Source organism: Mus musculus, chromosome 5, assembly GCF_000001635.26.
Source record: "Mus musculus strain C57BL/6J chromosome 5, GRCm38.p6 C57BL/6J".
Taxonomy (NCBI): Eukaryota; Metazoa; Chordata; class Mammalia; order Rodentia; family Muridae; genus Mus; species Mus musculus.
Window position 1 is genome coordinate 117,974,375 of NC_000071.6, and position 17,399 is coordinate 117,991,773.

At 51.5% G+C, this 17,399-nt stretch overlaps 1 protein-coding gene across 2 annotated transcripts in view; it reads left to right on the forward strand.

The window, feature by feature from the left end:
• Positions 1 to 2,395: 2,395 nt before the first annotated feature.
• The window catches only part of Fbxo21 (F-box protein 21), a 33,429-nt gene continuing 18,425 nt past the window's right edge, over positions 2,396 to 17,399 (forward strand). For both annotated transcript variants that reach the window (NM_145564.4, NM_001346588.1), the window contains exons 1-7: positions 2,396 to 2,665; positions 3,484 to 3,619; positions 5,367 to 5,461; positions 11,725 to 11,846; positions 14,404 to 14,550; positions 14,750 to 14,886; positions 16,429 to 16,565. In NM_145564.4, coding sequence (NP_663539.1) covers positions 2,427 to 2,665; positions 3,484 to 3,619; positions 5,367 to 5,461; positions 11,725 to 11,846; positions 14,404 to 14,550; positions 14,750 to 14,886; positions 16,429 to 16,565 — 1,013 coding nt within the window. In that variant the 5' untranslated portion in view covers positions 2,396 to 2,426. The remainder of the gene's footprint in view (positions 2,666 to 3,483; positions 3,620 to 5,366; positions 5,462 to 11,724; positions 11,847 to 14,403; positions 14,551 to 14,749; positions 14,887 to 16,428; positions 16,566 to 17,399) is intronic.

Sequence of the window (17,399 nt, forward strand, 5' to 3'; positions counted from 1 at the left end):
GACCTGAGGTCTGTGCCCGGAACCTGTGTGATCGAAGCAGAGAACAGACTCCTGCAAGTTGCCCCCCTATGTCTATATTCACACCACGCACACAGGAGTGTGGAGAGCTTTGAGGGCCACTTGGCAGGAATCTGACATTGGCCAAGGACAAGGAAATGGGCTTCAGGCAGGAATCTGACATTAAGCCATGACAAGGAAGTAAGCACAGGCAGGAATCTAATTTTAGGGTAGAACAAAGAAGTAGGCTTCAGGCAAGAATCTGATTTTGGGCTAGGACAGGGAAGTAGGCTCAGAAATCTTGGTCACCCTTAGAAAAACAGTGGTCAAAGGAGTGATCACAGGACTTTGTTTATTGCCTTTGGGGATGGGGGTGGGGGGCGGAGACAGGGTTTCTCTGTGTAGCCCTGGCTGTCCTGGAACTCACTCGGTAGACCAGACTGGCTTCAAACTCAGAAATCCGCCTGCCTCTGTCTCCCAAGTGCTGGGATTAAAGCAAGGACAGTGCTTGTTCCTTGACTATTTGTGTTTATTGTACTGCTTGACCTTGTTACTTGCATGGAATTAGAATGGTATAAAAGCAGATTGGGAAAAAAATAAACCCACCTCAGCCTCAGAACTGGCTGGGGTCATGCTACAATGTTGTCTGTCCTTTTTCTTTTTAATCCTCACTCCTTCGCTGGAGAACCTGTTGACGGACTGAGCTGGCTTGGTCACGTGAGCACACAAAATAAATTAAAATGTAAATAAAAGCTCATCTAAAGATGAGACCCAAGCGAGATTCTCCTCTGACCTTCAATCACACGCACACACATATGCACACACATGCAGGCATACGTGCTCTCATTTACACACACATACACACACATATACACACATGTGCACACACATGCATTAAGAAAATAAAGCAGCCGGGCGGTGGTGGCGAATGCCTTTAATCCCAGCACTTGGGAGGCAGAGGCAGGTGGATTTCTGAGTTCGAGACCAGCCTGGTCTACCAAGTGAGTTTCAGGACAGCCAGAGCATATGGTAATTGTTGTATTGCCAGAGAGGGCATATATGTCCCCCAAATCATGAAGGATTGTTGAGTGGAAGACAATTAAAAGCAGACACCATGAACACCTCTAAAATCACACTCAGCATTTTGGGAGGCAGAGTCAAAGGGATCAGCGGCTTGAAGGAGCCCAGTCACACAGAGGAGAGCTCCCCACGATACTTCGACCTGCTTCAAATCAGGACATAGATTCAGGGGTTACTACTATTCTCCACACCATCATAGAGCTAGAAATAGGGGTCCCCAAAAACAAATAGTATGCTTGCCTCAGTACCCAGTGGAGAGTGAGTCACCCGTGGAGAAGGCCAAATCACTTCCAGGAAGTGCTTGGTATAAGATAGCCATTTTCAACAGCTTAATTTTGGGACTATGGCATGGCTGTAAAGTGCATGGCTAACCGGCACCAAGCCCTGGGTTTCACCCCCGCACTACCACCTCTGAAGTACATCTTGGTGGTGTATGCCTTTAATACAAGCTATGGGAGGTAAAGGCAGGGGGGCCAGAAACTCAAGGTCCTTCTCCAATACATAATTCAAGACCAGAGTGGACTACATCAGACTCTGTCTCAAATTGCTTTTGAGATCGGATCTTAATATAGATAGCCCAACTTTTGATCTGCGTGCCTCGGTCTCCTGAGAGCTGGGAATTAGGAAGTAAGCCACCATAGTCATTTTTAACTTTTAGTTATTGTCTATGTGGACTCATGTCCCATCGAGAAGGTGAAGGCCAAAGGGCAATTTTGTTTTGTTTTGTTTTGTTTTTCGAGACAGGGTTTCTCTGTGTAGCCCTGGCTGTCCTGAAACTCACTCTGTAGACCAGGCTGGCCTCGAACTTGGAAACCCACCTGCTTCTGCCTCCCAAGTGCTGGGATTAAAGGCGTGCGCCACCACTGCCCGGGCAACCTCGATATATTTATTTTCGAGACAGGGTTTCTCTGTGTATCTCTGGCTGTCATGGAACTCGCTCTATAGCTGAGGCTAGCCTCGAACTCTGAGATCTGCCTACTTCCACCTCCTAAATGCGGAGATCAAAGGTGCCACCGCCTCCCCGAATTTGCGTGTCATCCTAGGCGCAGCATCCATGCAAATCTCTGCATCGTTCCAGTTTTAGTATCTGCGCTGCCGAAGACGAGCACCCAGCTATCATTTTTAAAAATGCCCCTGGGAGAATCAGGACGCGAAAGGACCATTTATCTCTGCAGCAGCAGCCAGCTCTCGCCTCTGGCTCTTCCCAGTCCTCCAAGCGGAGTGGGCGGGACCCCCTGGCGTGGGCGGGGCGTTCCCAGCCACTCCCCCTGAGGGCGTGGTACGGCTTCTTAGGCTCCTATCGCGCGCGCGCCCGCCCGCACAGCGGCCCCCTCAGGTACGCGGACAAGATGGCGTCGGTAGCGGGGGACAGCGCTATGGAGGTGGTGCCGGCGCTGGCCGAGGAGGCCGCGGCTGAGGCGACGGGCCCCAGCTGCCTGGTGCAGCTGCCGGGCGAGGTGCTGGAGTACATCCTGTGCAGCGGCTCGCTCACGGCGCTGGACATCGGCCGCGTGTCCAGCACCTGCCGCCGCCTGCGCGAGGTGTGCCAGAGCAGCGGGCAGGTGTGGAAGGAGCAGTTCCGGGTGAGGTGAGCGAGCATCCCGTTCCCGGGACCCGCAGAGCCCCTCGGCGCCGGGCCTCGCGTGGGGCCCCACCCCGCCACCCTCCGGGCCTCCGGGCCGCGCGCCGCCCTCTTCCCGCGGCCGCAGACAAAGGCCTGCCTGCAGCCCGGGGGGCCCCCTCCGGAGCTCCGATGGGGTCGCGGCAGCCGCCCGAGGCCGGGGCCTCCGGAGCGCTCCGCCCCGGGGGGCTGCGGCCTTCACGCGCCTCCCGGCTGCAGGAGGAGGCGCATCTTTTGTGGCCGCTGCAGGATGTTGACGTGCAGGCAAAGCAGCGGTGCGTGCATTCCTGGCTAGCTCCTTAGGATGCCGGCATCGGACCTGCCAGTCCAGCTCGTGACCTTGGGGGTGGAGGGGGTGATGTCGGTCCACCTCCCTTCTCCAGAGCCTGGGTCTCCTGGTCGGTGATGAGACCCCCCCTCCTTTTTTTTTTTTTCCCATTATGGGGAATCAAATAAGATGAGGCCCGGGTTTGCAGGGCCTGATGCTGAGGGAGGCGCGCCATCCACGAGAACCGTTAGCATCACTGTGATTGTGGCCAGCGCAGAGATTGGGGGGCGGAGGGGGGGCGGCGGCTACTGGTGGTAGAAACGCTGCCTTTCGTGTCGCCACGCCAAGGTCACTGCATCTGAGTAGTGAGGGAATGCATTGCATACGCTATGATTATTGCAACTAGAGCCTCTGCCAAGTCCACCCCCCCCCCCTTGCCCGCAGACTCCTCCGTGGTTTTTTGCAGTCTCTGCGGAGCTGAGAAAGGGTGTTTTCTCTCCCCCCCCCCCCCTTATAGGTGGCCCTCCCTGATGAAGCACTACAGCCCCACCGACTACGTCAATTGGTTAGAGGAATATAAAGTTCGGCAGAAAGCTGGGTTAGAAGCCCGGAAGATTGTAGCTTCCTTCTCCAAGCGGTTCTTTTCAGAGCACGTAAGCATCAGGCTTGGTCATGCTCTGTGTGTGTGTGTGTGTGTGTGTGTGTGTGTGTGTATGTGTGTTCGTGCGCGCACGCGCTCGTTCGTGTGTGCCTGCCATAGCTTTTCAGCTCTTGTTCCTATTTCCCTTTTCACTGCTCACACAGCCCTTTGCTTGCATGCTTATAAGAGTCATTGTGTCCCCTCTCCTCCCGTCCAACAACACGGAGCCATTTGTCCCTGCTAGCCCTACTTTTTTTAAAGCCAGAGGGAGTGGGGTGTTGAGGAGCGGAAAGGGACACAGGGCGGTGTCCACTAGGTCCAGAGAAGCCTTACTCTTTGAGACTGTTAGGCGCTTTATGCACTGTCAACCTCTTGGTGCCTGTTTCCCAGGGAGGCTGCAGAAGTGCATGCCGTGCAGGGAACTGCCTTTTTAAGGAACCAAGGTTAAAAGCTGCCGTAGCTGCTCCTAGCCATTGAGCATTTCTGTTTATCACTGTGGCTCTTTGTTCCGAGAGAGGAGGTTCACTATGCGGCCCAGGCTGGCCTTGAACTCCCGTCCAGCCTCCTGAGGACTGCGATTCCCAGGAGGCAGCCTCAAGCCTGGCTCGAGTCGTGTGTCGCTTTTCTGTAAGGGCTGAGATGTGTGTTTCTTTTCAGGTTCGGAGTTAGTCGTTGTTTTTCTCCCTTGTCCAGAAATGTCCCATGGAAATCGGTGTCCGTTCCATTCACTACTTTTTGTAGGGCTAGGGAATTGTCCCCTCTCGTATTTCCAGTCCCTGCAGATTGTGAGCCGACCAGTGTAGCTGACAGTGCTTGTTTAGTTCTTCTAGGTTGGTGAAGGTTATTTTCTGAAGGTTAGTTCTGATTTCCCACTCTGCTGTTAAAGGAGTTTATGAGCAGCGTTTTCAAGGCGTTTCAAGTTTTGAAAGAGCAGATCTGAACTTTGAACACATTTTTAACTCAGTCCCCAATGGGAACTACAAATAGACACCCCCCAATTTGTTTATAGAAATGCTTGTTAACGGCAGAATGAACCAAGGTTTGGTTCAGTCTGGAACAGTGCCCCTGCCAGTCAGTAACTACAAGTGTTCAGTCCTGGCTTAAATGTGCGCACACACAGGTGTTTTGATGCGGGGCATGTGGGATACAGTTAGTCACAAGCCACTGGTTCACAGGCTCTCCCTGGGATCCACCTGTGGTTGTGTGTGCTTTTCTCTAATAATGATGGATCGGTGAACTCTACTCCCCCCCCTTCCCTGTGTCACTGCTTACTTAATTAGAACGTGTGGTGGACTTTGAACGCAGCAGGGGCACAGTTAGAGGTGGATGCATAGATGGGTGATCAATTTGGCTCAGCACACTGGTTTTCTTGTTTTCTCCATGTGCACACAAATCAACCTGAAACACTGGCTGCTTTCAAAAGGGAAACTGGGAAAAATCCCAGGATGTTAACCCAAGAGTCTTAATGGACCACCACTTCTACACACATACCATCCACTTAACACACATCTATCTCCTTAGCAGGCTCGGAAACTCGGACTGTGTGAGTGTGAGGCTGTAGCCACGGGTGCCAGGTCTGAATGTGCCGTGGCTGCCATGTTGGTTGCTTTCTGCCCTGGAGGCCCTAGGAGGCTGTGTGTAAGAGCCGCTGTCACTGCTCTATGTGTGGCCTCCCTCCCTTGGGACTCTCAGCTATGTGTCTGCCAGGGTCAGCCACGCTAACTCATGGTTGAGGCCTCCTGTGTGTGTCTTCTCCACAGGTCCCCTGTAATGGCTTCAGTGACATTGAAAACCTTGAGGGCCCAGAGATCTTTTTTGAGGATGAGCTGGTGTGTATCCTAAACATGGAAGGAAGGTAAGGCACAGCTTCACCAGGATAACTGCAGAGGGAATTGCTGTGGGGCAGAGAGAGAGAGAGAGTGAGAGAGAGAGAGATTGCGCGAGCGAGCGAGGGAGCTGCGGTGTTTCCAGATAGTTTATGTTATGCCACAGTTATGCTCTGAGAAGCTTTGTGTACACCTACTCCCGGGGTGCACAGTTGACAGGTGGCTCACCCCTGAAGTCCCAGTGCTCAGGAGGTCGGGGCAGGAGAAGCGGCAGCTTTGAGAGAGCGCTGCATAGTGAGCTTCAGAACATCCTGGGATACAGATAAAGTCTTTTGAAAAAAAAAAATGTCAGGGGAGCCGGGGAGACAGTCAGTGAAGACCCAAATCTGAGCTCCCGTGTCATGCAGTGGCCATTCTAGTGCTGGCCTTGATGGCCACCAGCTTAGGCACACAGAGAGTACCAAACTCCATCGAGAGATTGTCTCTAAAGCTAGTGCATATGACTCGTGAGGAATGAGACCTTTGATCGACCACAGGCCTCTATATACGCTCACGTGTGGCTTTACTGAGCACGGGAAGACCTCTTTTCTTGTAGGTATCTAAATAGTAATTCCCTACATGCACTTAGCCATGGGGGGCCCATTTAAGGGGCAGGGGAAGGTGAGCCTGTGTTCTCCACAGACACACTTCTGATTAAGAAGAGCCCCTTGCGGGCTAGAGAGACAGACAGCTCAGTATGAACTGCTCCACTTGGACATAGGACCTGACTTCAGTTCCCAGCACTCACATTGGGTGGCTCCCAGCGCCAATAACACCAGTGCCACAGAATCTGAACCCTCTTTTGACCTTCTCAGTGCAGTCATGGACATATCATCGCTTAACATAAAAATGACCCCTTATCTTTTACTGTTGTTTTGAATGGGTATGTTTTGTATTTTCTGCCGAAAAGCTTCATTTCCAGTACACTGGTGACTTGACTTGCAGCCTAAGGAGAGACCTTCTATTCTAAAAGTTGGAGATAAAGATGAATGTCCGGAGGGGACAGTGTTTTGGGGGTGGGGGGTGGGGAGTTGGGAAGAGGTGAAGTGCCATCATTCAGTGCCTGGGAGCTTCCCCGGACCTGCTAACCTGTCAGTGTGTAGGTTTATATGTATGTACACTGGAGTATGCACTGACAGTATCGTGTGGTCTTGTAATGGCCGTTAGGCATGGCATGTGTGCGGTGCGGTTTGTTGGCTTTAGTTTGTTAGAGGTGAACTTTTTTCTTATTTGCACTCTTTCCCTGTCCTTCCCACTTCCTGCTTTTATGTTGACCTTTCCTGACTCCAGCCCCGTGGCTTTGCTTGTGTACTGTTGAATGTCAAAGCCAGGGCCAAGTGATCACTCTGGCCCTGAACTCTTCGCCTCACCTGCTTGCTTGCTTGTTTGTTTGTTTGTTTAATGTTCACTGGCATTTAACCTGCATGTGTGTGTCAGATCCCCCAGAGCCTGAGTTACAGTTATGGGCCGCCATGTGGATGGTAGGAATCGAACCCAGGTCCTCTGGAAGAGCAGCCAGTGCTCTTAACTGCTGAGTCATCTGTCTGGCCCCACCTGTGTGGTTTTTGATAGTGACCTGCTTTGGCTTGTTTTATCCTAACCACATGATAAGGTGGAGAGGGATTGTTGTTTGGCAAAATAGGGGCTGTGTGAGAAGCAGACCCTTCTCTACTTTTCTCAGCGTTACCCCAAGAGGTCTGTCCCAGTCGGCTGTTAATGGAGGAGGTCCCTTAGGTAACAGCTACCCTCTGTCTTCCTGGGACTCCCTGGTTGGCAGACAGCTGCTTGCAGTGGCTACAGTGTCTACTCTCTAGGCTTAAGTTCTTGGCCATGTGGGTTGGGAATAAGTTTCCTAGGTCAGAGTGTTGCAGTGTGTTGAGAAATGTGTAAAAACTTATCACAAAGATGTTGGTTTTCCCCAGATTAATACCCAATGCAGTGGTGTTCCAGGAGACACAAAGAGGCAACCAAAGTAGGAGTGAGAAGGTCTTTATTGTATTCAGTTGTTTTTCCAACTGGATAATGCTGTCATATAATAAGTACAGAAAAGTTAATCTATAAGAAGAGCCAGGGGAAAAGTGTTTAAATAAGTGTCACGGGACGCGTGCACTGTGAGTTAGTGGGGCAGACTGTGAAGGAGCTTGTGTCTGTGGAGACATCCCTGAGCAGGGGGATGGAGGAGAGGACCCCAGTAGGAGAGGGAGGCAAACTGTTGAGTAGGAAGTACTGCCTGGAACAGGGTACACAGCTGGAATCTGGCAAGTCAGCCTTCCACTCAAAATGTACTTGTGGAGAGTGAGCAGCTGACACTGTAACTGGCTGCCAGGCCAGCTGGGAAGCCACGAGTGTTCTTCAGAGGCTGCCATGACAGGAAAGTGGAGAGTGACTCTGCCTGGCCCATTGACCATCGTGGGAAACACCTTGGAATTCACTCTCCCGAGGAATGTTAAAATCTGGGACTAGTTAGGTCATCAGAAAAACTGAAAGTGTATAGCCTGGAAAGTCTGTGTCGGTAGCTCAAAACAAGGTTGAAACAGCATTACCCTTGGTGGGACTCACGTGTAATGACAAGGAATGTTGTGCCTCTTAGAATGTTTGGAGTGGCCAGTCTGCACCCTGTAACCCTGTTTGCATGCACAGTGGGGAGCGAGCAGTTTCTGTAGATACTCAAGTGCCCCTCTCTGAGTTTGGGATGACTGCACCTGTGTTGTTCTGTGGTCCGCAAAAAGCACAGCCTGCAGAAATAGTTTACCACAGAGCTTGTGTTGTGCCTGACTGAGAAAGTGGCTTGAGTGGCCAGTGCCCAGCGAGACACTTGTAAACAAGTTACTGGAGTTTAGAATCAGAAAGGGCCTTTGGGTATCCAGGCAAAATAGATGGAAGTTACTTCTATGCAAAAGAATGACTGTATCCTCAGACTTCAACACCAGCACTTTCTGCCAGGGGAAAAAGTTACTCCAAGATGTAAAGAAAATGCCAGCCAACGATTTTTATATCCAGCTGAATTGACTTCCAAGTCTAAAGGCCAAAGACAAACTTGTCAACTTGGAAGAAAGCAGACTTTGGGTTCTTTCTGACACTTCTGCTAGAAATGGAGTTTAAAACTCAAAACCACAGAGGTAGTCTGACTCAAGCCTCCCAGTGAGCACTAAATGTATTTAACTTGACCTCCTGGATGCAAATGCAACCTGCCCAGGAGACAGTGCTGTGTGTGTGTGGTTAGGGCAGGAGCCCTGACTAAGGCGGGAGTCACTAGCTGGAAGAACACTGAGCCAGTTCAACACATGAAGATGCTTGCTGAGGGCCTGAGTGCCATCCCTGGCATCCACACACTGGATCCTGCAAGTTGTCTTCTGACAATCCCATATGCCTCATGGTGTGCATTCACACACACACAGGTGGACACACACACACACTCACACACTTGTCCACACAATAACAAACCTAAATGTATCTTTAATAAGAACGGGAATTGAGCGGTGACAGTGGGAAGATCATACGCAGAATAGTCAGCGGCTTTCATATTCGGGCAAATGACAGGACAACTGCTCCTTATACTGAGGCCAGGCTGTGTGTAAGATGAAAGTGTGTAGTGAAGCCAGTGAGTGGCCATCCTGTTAGCTCATGTTGTGAGCGCAGTGTTGTTCAGGAGTACAGATACATGCAGGAGGCAAAAGGAGGTCAAAGCTTTTACCTCTGAATTTGAATTGACAGTGTCCGTGCGAACCCATGACCAGCGGAGTAGACATGGCCGTCCCGCTTGCTTCCCCAGTGCAGGCCAGGGTCATGGAGACATGGCTGCTTCTCAGGCCTGTGTCAGAAATGTACAAGATGAGCCCAGAGCTTCTTGGCACTTTAGAGCCAAGTCAGCAAGACTGCCGTCAGCCCCTCACTTCAGTGTGGGGCCTGTGTGAGGCCTCCGTGGGCTAAAGGTGTGGCAGGGTGCAGCAGACGGTCTTCGAGAGCATTACTCGGGCATTGAAGGAGAATCGGGACGCAGCACTGAGAAAATGAGCAAAAGGGATAATCTGAGCACTCATACCATCAGGAAACTGAAGAATCGGGGAGGAGCTCGCAGCCAGCCTCACTGATTAATTTGGCAGGGCTGGTTCAGTTAGACCTGGGCAGTGAGCAGCAGTGGCCACTGGTCTCAGAGAAGGGCACAGCCAGGCCTTGCCACCGCCTCCATCCGACTTTGACTTTTCTCTTTTTTCTTACGGCAGTCAGTCTCACTGTGTGGTCCAGGGTGGCCTCCCTTACAGCCCCTCTCTGCCTCTGCCTCCTGAGAGGATCTTTTGTTCTTGTGGTGCTGAGGCTAAAGGCTGGAGGAGCATGCATCTACAATGGCTCTGTACCCACAGATGGCTTTTGATGGAAGGCTCCACCGCCTCCTTGGGTCGCAGATTTAGATGCCACATACCTGGCATCTAAATCTCATGGAGCCTGTCCAGCCAATTTGTTGTGTATTTATTTTGTGTTATTGTTTGTCTTGTTCATCAGCGTATACTCAGGCTCTGGTGCCCTGTGCATGAGGTGGTCAAAGGGTAGTTTATAACAATTGGCTTTTTTTCTACCAGTGTGGATTGTAGTGATCAAAACTCAGGCTTGGTACCTTTCTTGCCAGCCTCTCCATCTACTTTCTAATAAGAAATTCAGAGCAAGCTAAAGCTTATGTGAATGTATTTCAAATGATGGGAAGTTGCCATTGGAGTGGGGAAACAGAGAGGGGCCCTTGAACAGTTTAAGAGTGTGTGTTGGTGGTCACACTGGAGCAGTGGTTCTCAACTTGGGGGTGTAATGACCCCTTTGGACTTCAAATGAAACTTTCATAGGGGTCACATATCAGGTAACCTTTACATCAGATATTTGTATTATAATTCATAACAGTATCAAAATAACAGTTATGAAGTAACAATAAGAATAATTTTATGGTTGGGGGTAACCACAACATGAGGGTTGAGAGCCACTGCTCCAGAGAGATGCGGGAAATGGCCACAGAGGCATGAAGTGTGACTGGCATGATGTCCCAAAGTCTGGGCGGTGGATGTGGCGTTTGTTTCTTTTGTTTGTTGAAGAGGACTTTCCCCAACAGAGGTTAAAGAACAGGTGGGACAGGCAGCTCTGTGGACTGTCACTGACCCTCTGTAGATGGAGAGTCTTCTACTGCTTCTTAGAGGCTCCCCCACACGCTAATCCCGCCTCCCACTTGAGGACCTTGTGTTTGGGAGACCTGAGTGCTCTGTGCATGAGTTTCTGCACGCCCTCAGCTCACTGGGTGTTACTGTGAGCACTGGAGATACCACCGTGAACAGCCCCAAATCTCTGCCTTCACAACCTCCTAGGTAGCAATAAAACACCTAAGATGTTTATCATGATAGGAAGTAAGACGCCCAAGGGGGAATACGGTGTGAATTAGAGTGTGAGGGCTTATGGGGCAGCTTTAAGGGATAGCCCCCCCCCCCAAGCTCTGAACAGATTGCAGGTGTCCTTCCGGGCAAGGAACATTCCACTGAGGAATAAAAATGCCAGGTGACACAGCCAAGTACAGGGCTGCAGCAGGAGCAGGTGGAACTGAGATGTAGGGGCCAGGGGGTGTGGCGGAGGGACATTACCTTTCACTAGAAGGCGGGCTTTGAGTGTGAGGAGCTGGAAACAGTGGAGAACTGAGGCAGAGCCAGGCTTTTGTGGAAGAGCGCATCACTAGGACCTTGGACTGCTATGTCAAAGGATGAGAAGGGAGAGTGTGGAAGCAGGAGCCAGCCAGGCCAGAGGAGGGGAGCGAGACACCCACAGAGGGTGGGCCAGCTTGCCAAGTTGGTGACAGATACTCATGAGAGGGTGTTGGGAGAGGGGGCCAGAGGCCTGACCCTTACGGGCTGACAGCTCACTGTGTCTCAGGAGAGGTGCTGAGAAGGAAGAAGGCTTGTGATGGCCCAGTTATCCAGGCAGGTGCGGAGTAACAGTTGAGGGTGCAGGTTGGCGTACTTCTGGAGGGTGGTCAGTGTGGATGGACCTGAAGCCGTGGGGCTGGAAGGACTCCCGAGTGTGGGAAGCAGGCCTGGGACCTGGGACCTGGGACCGGCACAGTGTGCTCACTTCCCAGGATTCCTTTCTCCAGAGATGTGGAGGGTATGGTGGAAGGTCAGTCGGGGGCAGGTGTGGTCAGTTGTGTTTGTCCTGTAAAGTGCAGTATGGGATGTGAGGGGATGCTGGACAACTGAGGTTCTTAGTGGCTTGTCTGATTGTTTTCCAGGAAAGCTTTGACCTGGAAATACTACGCAAAGAAAATTCTCTACTACCTGCGGCAGCAGAAAATCCTCAATAACCTCAAGGCGTTCCTGCAGCAGCCCGACGATTACGAGTCCTATCTCGAAGGTAGGCCTGTCTGCCTGCCGGTGGGTGGGGGCTTTGCAGCTGAGCAGCCTTTAAGAGCCCGCAGCAACTGTTCCTCCAGACGGGAAAAGAAAGCCGTGCTAGTGGGCTTCAGAAGAGGCAGACAGCACTCAAAGTGACAGTGAGGGCTGGACGCTCAGTAGTGCTTGCCACACAGCTATGAGGAATTGATTTCAGTCCCCAGAACCAGTGTGGAAAGCCAGATTTGGTGCACACTTGTAACCTTAGCACTGGAGAGAGGGAGACAGGGGACTCTTACAGTTCCCTGGCCAGTGAGCTTGGCAAAAACAAGGTGAACCGCTTCCAAGAATGATGCTGAGGTTGACCTCTGACCTCAGCACACAAGCACACGTGAGCCTGCAGATTGACCTTTGCCTAGTGAGATTGATTCTTGCTGTTCAGAGTTGTAACTTCAGATGTCAGCTTGCCCATATTTACCTGTGTCCCCTGAAGCAGTTGGGGGTTAGTGAGGATAGGCAGCCCCCCCGGGGGGAAGTTTTGGTTCAAGTGGGAGGGAAGGGGGGCCATTGAGTTGGCCCCTGCCCTGTGACAGGAGAGACTGGGTTCTTAGGGGAACAGTAAGAAAATAAGACTTGGCTTTTTAAACACTGTATTGATTCTTGGGTAGAAGGCCTCCTAGGCGATGATTGTGAAGTGTGTACTTATGCACCCTCCCTGCTCCTGGGGGGTCACCATATGGGTGACTTTCCTCTCTGATGTTCTAGGTCACATCCTACCCATTACGGTTCTCCAGTCTCTCAGCTGGACTCTGAGGGATCCTGGCTTTCCCTGGGTGTCACTGCCTGCTGCCCTCCAGTGAGCCAGCCTGCCTGACCTGGTTGGTTGGTTCCCAGGCCCTCTGTGGTCTGGACCTCCCCTAACTTTGAACCTTTCTACGCTATGCTCCAGAGTCCTGCTCCCGTATCCAGGCCTTTGCCTGGCTGCTGTCTAGAGATGGATGCTTGTCTTGACTTCCTCCTGATGACAGCCCTCTTCCCTCATCCCCTCAGCCCTTAGCTCAGGGTTCACTTCTCTGAGTTTCCGCTGACTCCATCCAGCAGAGCTCACCGGCCTCAGCAGCCACAGTGGGTGTCACACCCCGTCTGTGTTAAGAGTATTCATTGCATTTCTTTGCGATTTGTTTTACTTTGTCTTTTAGACAGAGCACAGCCTAGCCATCAGCTTGTCTTCTTGTGAGTGCTAGGTGTGCCCAGTCCTTGTGAGCAGGGTTGTTATGTTCCGGGCCCTGGAGTAAAGATCCCCACAGCTCACAGTGCAACTGTGTGAGGCTCTGTTGTTCTCTCAAAGGAGCTGAAAAATGTTGTAGTAAAATGAAAAAAAAAAAAAAAAATTATAGCCCCCCTCCTGTCTGCTGTTCCACTTGCTGGAGCTGGGAATTGGTTGTCTTTTGAGGTGTTTGATGTTTCTTTTGTTTGAGGCAGAGTCTCACTATGTGGCTTGGCTGCTAAGACAGAGATGCCTCAGCTTCTGCCTCTGTCCCCTGAGTGCTAGGATTAAAGGTGTGTCCCGTTACACCAGCCTTCAGCTTATTTAAGTAAGTGTTCAGCATAGTGAGGCAGTCTTTGTGTTCTGTAGATTATATATAAAAGATAAATGATTGTCAATACATTTTCAAATACAAAATGACAGTTTTCACCGTCCACCCAAGTAACTAGTTAGGCAGTAGAAGCCATTGAGTGGCTGGCAGTGGCTGGTGGGGGTGCTGGCTCCAGAGCCTCACCCTGACTAGACTCCTGTGGCCAGTCACTGAAGAAGCCAGGGCAGGTGGCTCACAGTGGCTGAGCCCCAAGTGAGTTCTCCCACACTCAGGCAGCACAGGACCTGCAGCCTAGTCCAGGTGTCCAGTTGCCCTCAGCTGCCTTCAGCTTCTTGGAGGGTTGGTAGGAACACTAAGATCCTGGGCGAGCCTACACTCTCTTGAATTCAAAGGGAACTGGAAGACTTTCAAATAGAAATATGCTGCAACCATGTCTGGTTTAGGCATGGTATGAGGTTGGCTGAGGCCAGCGATGAACCTCTGGCCCTGCTTTGTGGACCAGCAAGGGCTCCTTCTCTGTCCTGAGAAGGTCTTTACAGTCTGTGACTCTTCAGCCATGAGAGGTGTGATTGGTTGAAATGGTCTGTCTGTCACTCCTGCTTTCAGATTAGTTGGGAGGAATTGCCTCAAAGTGAGTCTTTCCTGTGTTGGGTTCTGAACTCAGGAGTGTGGAGGAGAGCGATGGCCCGAGGGCACTCTTGTGGCATTTGGCTGTCCTTCTAAGAGGATGTGGGAACGTGTATTTCTGCTCTCTGAATCATGACCTCCAAAAGAAGTGGTTTGTTTTGTTTTCTTAAATGATGTATGAAGTGCTTTGTGGTGACGGGGTTTGGTCCTCCCCCTCACCGTGTTGGCATGATGCCTAACATCCCCAGGAGCTGGGGTGGTGTGCCGTGTGAGAAGTCACGGCACGGGTACTGGATCAGTAACGCCCTGCTAGCTGTCAGGTGGAGAGGGACACTGACTGCACTTCTCACACAGGTGCCGTTTACATCGACCAGTACTGCAACCCACTCTCCGACATCAGCTTCAGAGACATCCAGGCCCAGATCCACAGCATTGTGGAGCTTGTGTGCAAAACCCTCCGTGGCATCAACAGCCGCCACCCCAGCCTGACCTTCAGGGCAGGTGCGGAACTGTCTGAGATGGGCTGGGCTGGGGAGGCGGTGGCAGGGGGCGGCTACCTGACGATGGGAAGCACTAACGCCACTCTGGCTCCATCTGAAGCTGGGCGGCACTTGCCTGCCAGGCTCTTATCAGTCACTTCGTGTTTGGGGTGTGCTTGCTCATGCTTGTGACCCAGAGGAGATCTCTGTGCTGTATGTAGGTGAGTCCTCTATGATAATGGAGATAGAACTTCAGAGCCAAGTGCTGGACGCTATCAACTATGTCCTGTATGACCAGCTGAAGTTCAAAGGGAACCGCATGGACTACTATAATGCCTTGAACCTCTACATGCACCAGGTAGGTGTGGCTGCGGTGAAGAGACATGAGGTTCCCCTCCCCTATCCCATGGCTGTGGGATCTGCAGCATTGTCTGCGTGCAAACCATGCAGGCACTCTGCAATGCCTACCCTGCAAGTGTGCACACACATAGGATCAGATAGTGCCAGGAACTGTGTGTGGCTTACCGCTGAGGAAGGGTGGGGTGTGGAGGTTCTGTGCCCTCGCCTGCCCCATCTGCAGGTTTTGGTGTCCTGGGATGCTGTGCCCCTGGCTCCCCGGCAGATAGACAAAGGTGTGTGCAGCCATACAGCCTATAGGCTCATCTCTGGTGGGCTGTCTGTCCATCTCTTGCCAGCAAAGGCTGTTGTTCCATTTTTCAGTGAAGTCCGTTTTTCCTCTACCACAGGGGCAGTATTGTGGGTTAGATCCCTACAGGATGGCTTTTGTAAGCAAGCCCTGTACCAAGAAGTGGGCGTCTCTGTAGCTCAGTTTGCTCAGTCTATGATTATGAATGCTGAACTGCACAAGCCGGCCTCGGTTGCCTGGCTTCCTGTGGCCCAGCTACATCAGCCACATACCTCTGATGTCCATTTTCTTGTCTGTCCTGTTCTCTGTAACTTACAGTTTCTGTTGTCCTATCATATACTTTTTACGTGCTTGCTTTTGGGTAGGAGGAGGCTGGCAGACCGCCTATAAAAAGCCTGGCAGTCAGTCCAGGTTCTCAGGCTGTGTGGTCGGAGTGCTCAGTATTGACTCACTGGGTGAAAGGGCACAGGCAACTGGAGTCTTGAAGGTGGCTGTCCATTCCACGCCAGCTTCATTGCCTATTTTGAGACAGGCTCTCACTCAGTAGCCCAAGCTGGTCTCGGACTCTCTCCTCCTGCCTCAGACTCCCAAGTGCTGGGATTATAAGCATGGACCACAGAAGTCCTGGCTTCTGTGATTTTCTTTTTTGTTGTTGTTTTTTGTTTGTTTGTTTGTTTGTTTGTTGGCTTTTCGAGACAGGGTTTCTCTGTGTAGCCCTGGCTGTCCTGGAACTCACTTTGTAGACCAGGCTGGCCTCGAACTCAGAAATCCGCCTGCCTCTGCCTCCCGAGTGCTGGGATTAAAGGTGTGCGAGACCACACCTGGCTTTCTGTGATTTTCATGTCACAGGATAGTATTGTTTTTAAATATTTTAAAAACTTGAAAATTCATGTGTGTGTGATTGCTAAGTGGTGGAATGCTTCCCCAGTATACATGAGGCTCCAGCTTCCATTGCCTAGCCCTGCAAAGACAAACAAAAGTCAAACCAAGATATTAGAGGTGTCAGGGGGTGTTGGGGGGCACACACCTACAAGCCCAGCACTTGGGAGGCTTAGGGAGCAGAGTAGAGAGTTTGAGGCCAGCCTGGGTTTATAAGGAGACTCTGTCTCAGGGGTAGGGGCAAAGACAGTCTTCTGCTGGCTGTGAGAAAAGAGCCATTGGGATGGATTTGGTCCCTGATCTAAATGCAGCTCTGGAAGCCAGCATGGGCTGCCAGCCCCTGGCCCTCCTGAACCTGACACTTTGGTCCCTCAGGTGTTGACCCGCAGAACAGGAATCCCCATCAGCATGTCTCTGCTCTACCTGACCGTCGCCCGGCAGCTGGGGGTTCCCCTGGAGCCTGTCAACTTCCCAAGCCACTTCCTGCTGCGGTGGTGCCAAGGTGCAGAAGGGTAAGCTGACTCTGCTCTGTTTAATGGGAGCTGAGGAACCAGGGTCTAGCATTAAACTGGGTGTGATGGAGCAGGTGTCTGCTTCCGAGAGTGGAGTTGAGATTCTGACAGTGATGGTGTTCTGGAGTTACACTGGGCCCTGTGGGACAGGTGACAAGCACTACTCTGGATCTTTCTGTATGTCTCACGAAAGCATATGAATCACAACTATCTCAGAAGCCAAGGTCTTGTGGCTCTCAAGGTCCCATAGCTTGAAGCTCAGTCCTATCAGAGGGCTCTTTTCCACTCAGCCATAAAGCATCTTCCTCCTCCCACACTTGTGCCCTGGCTTGTGGGAGAGGAGGAGCAGGGTGGGCAGCTTATGGCCTGGCTAAATAGTGTTTGTTCTGGGGTCAGCCTGTTTCAGGCCGGGTCCTCTTGTTCTCCAGCTTCCCCTTTGAGGTGTCTTCCCTAGGGAGGAAACTCATCCCCGGCATCCTGTCCTGGAGGGTGGGATGTGCAGTCCCTGAGCTTCAGTGCCAGACAGGACTCAAATCTTTTGTAAACGCTGGTGTGAAGAGTTCAAGGCCAAGTTCCAGTATGCATGTGTGTGACACAAGGCACACACACTGTTCCCCGCTTAGACTCTGTAGTCTCTATTCTGCTGTGTGGAAAAGAAGTGAGCGGGGCTATACGTGCCCTTCCAGTAAGGAAGAAAGCTGTTCCACAGGGGTGAAGCCCTATCCCTCCACTACTTCTTCTCTGACTTGCTATAGACTGTCATTATTTTCCAAATGTGTGCTCCTCACAGTGCGCTGGTAGGTTAGTTTTTGGAATAAGGATATTTACTTCCCC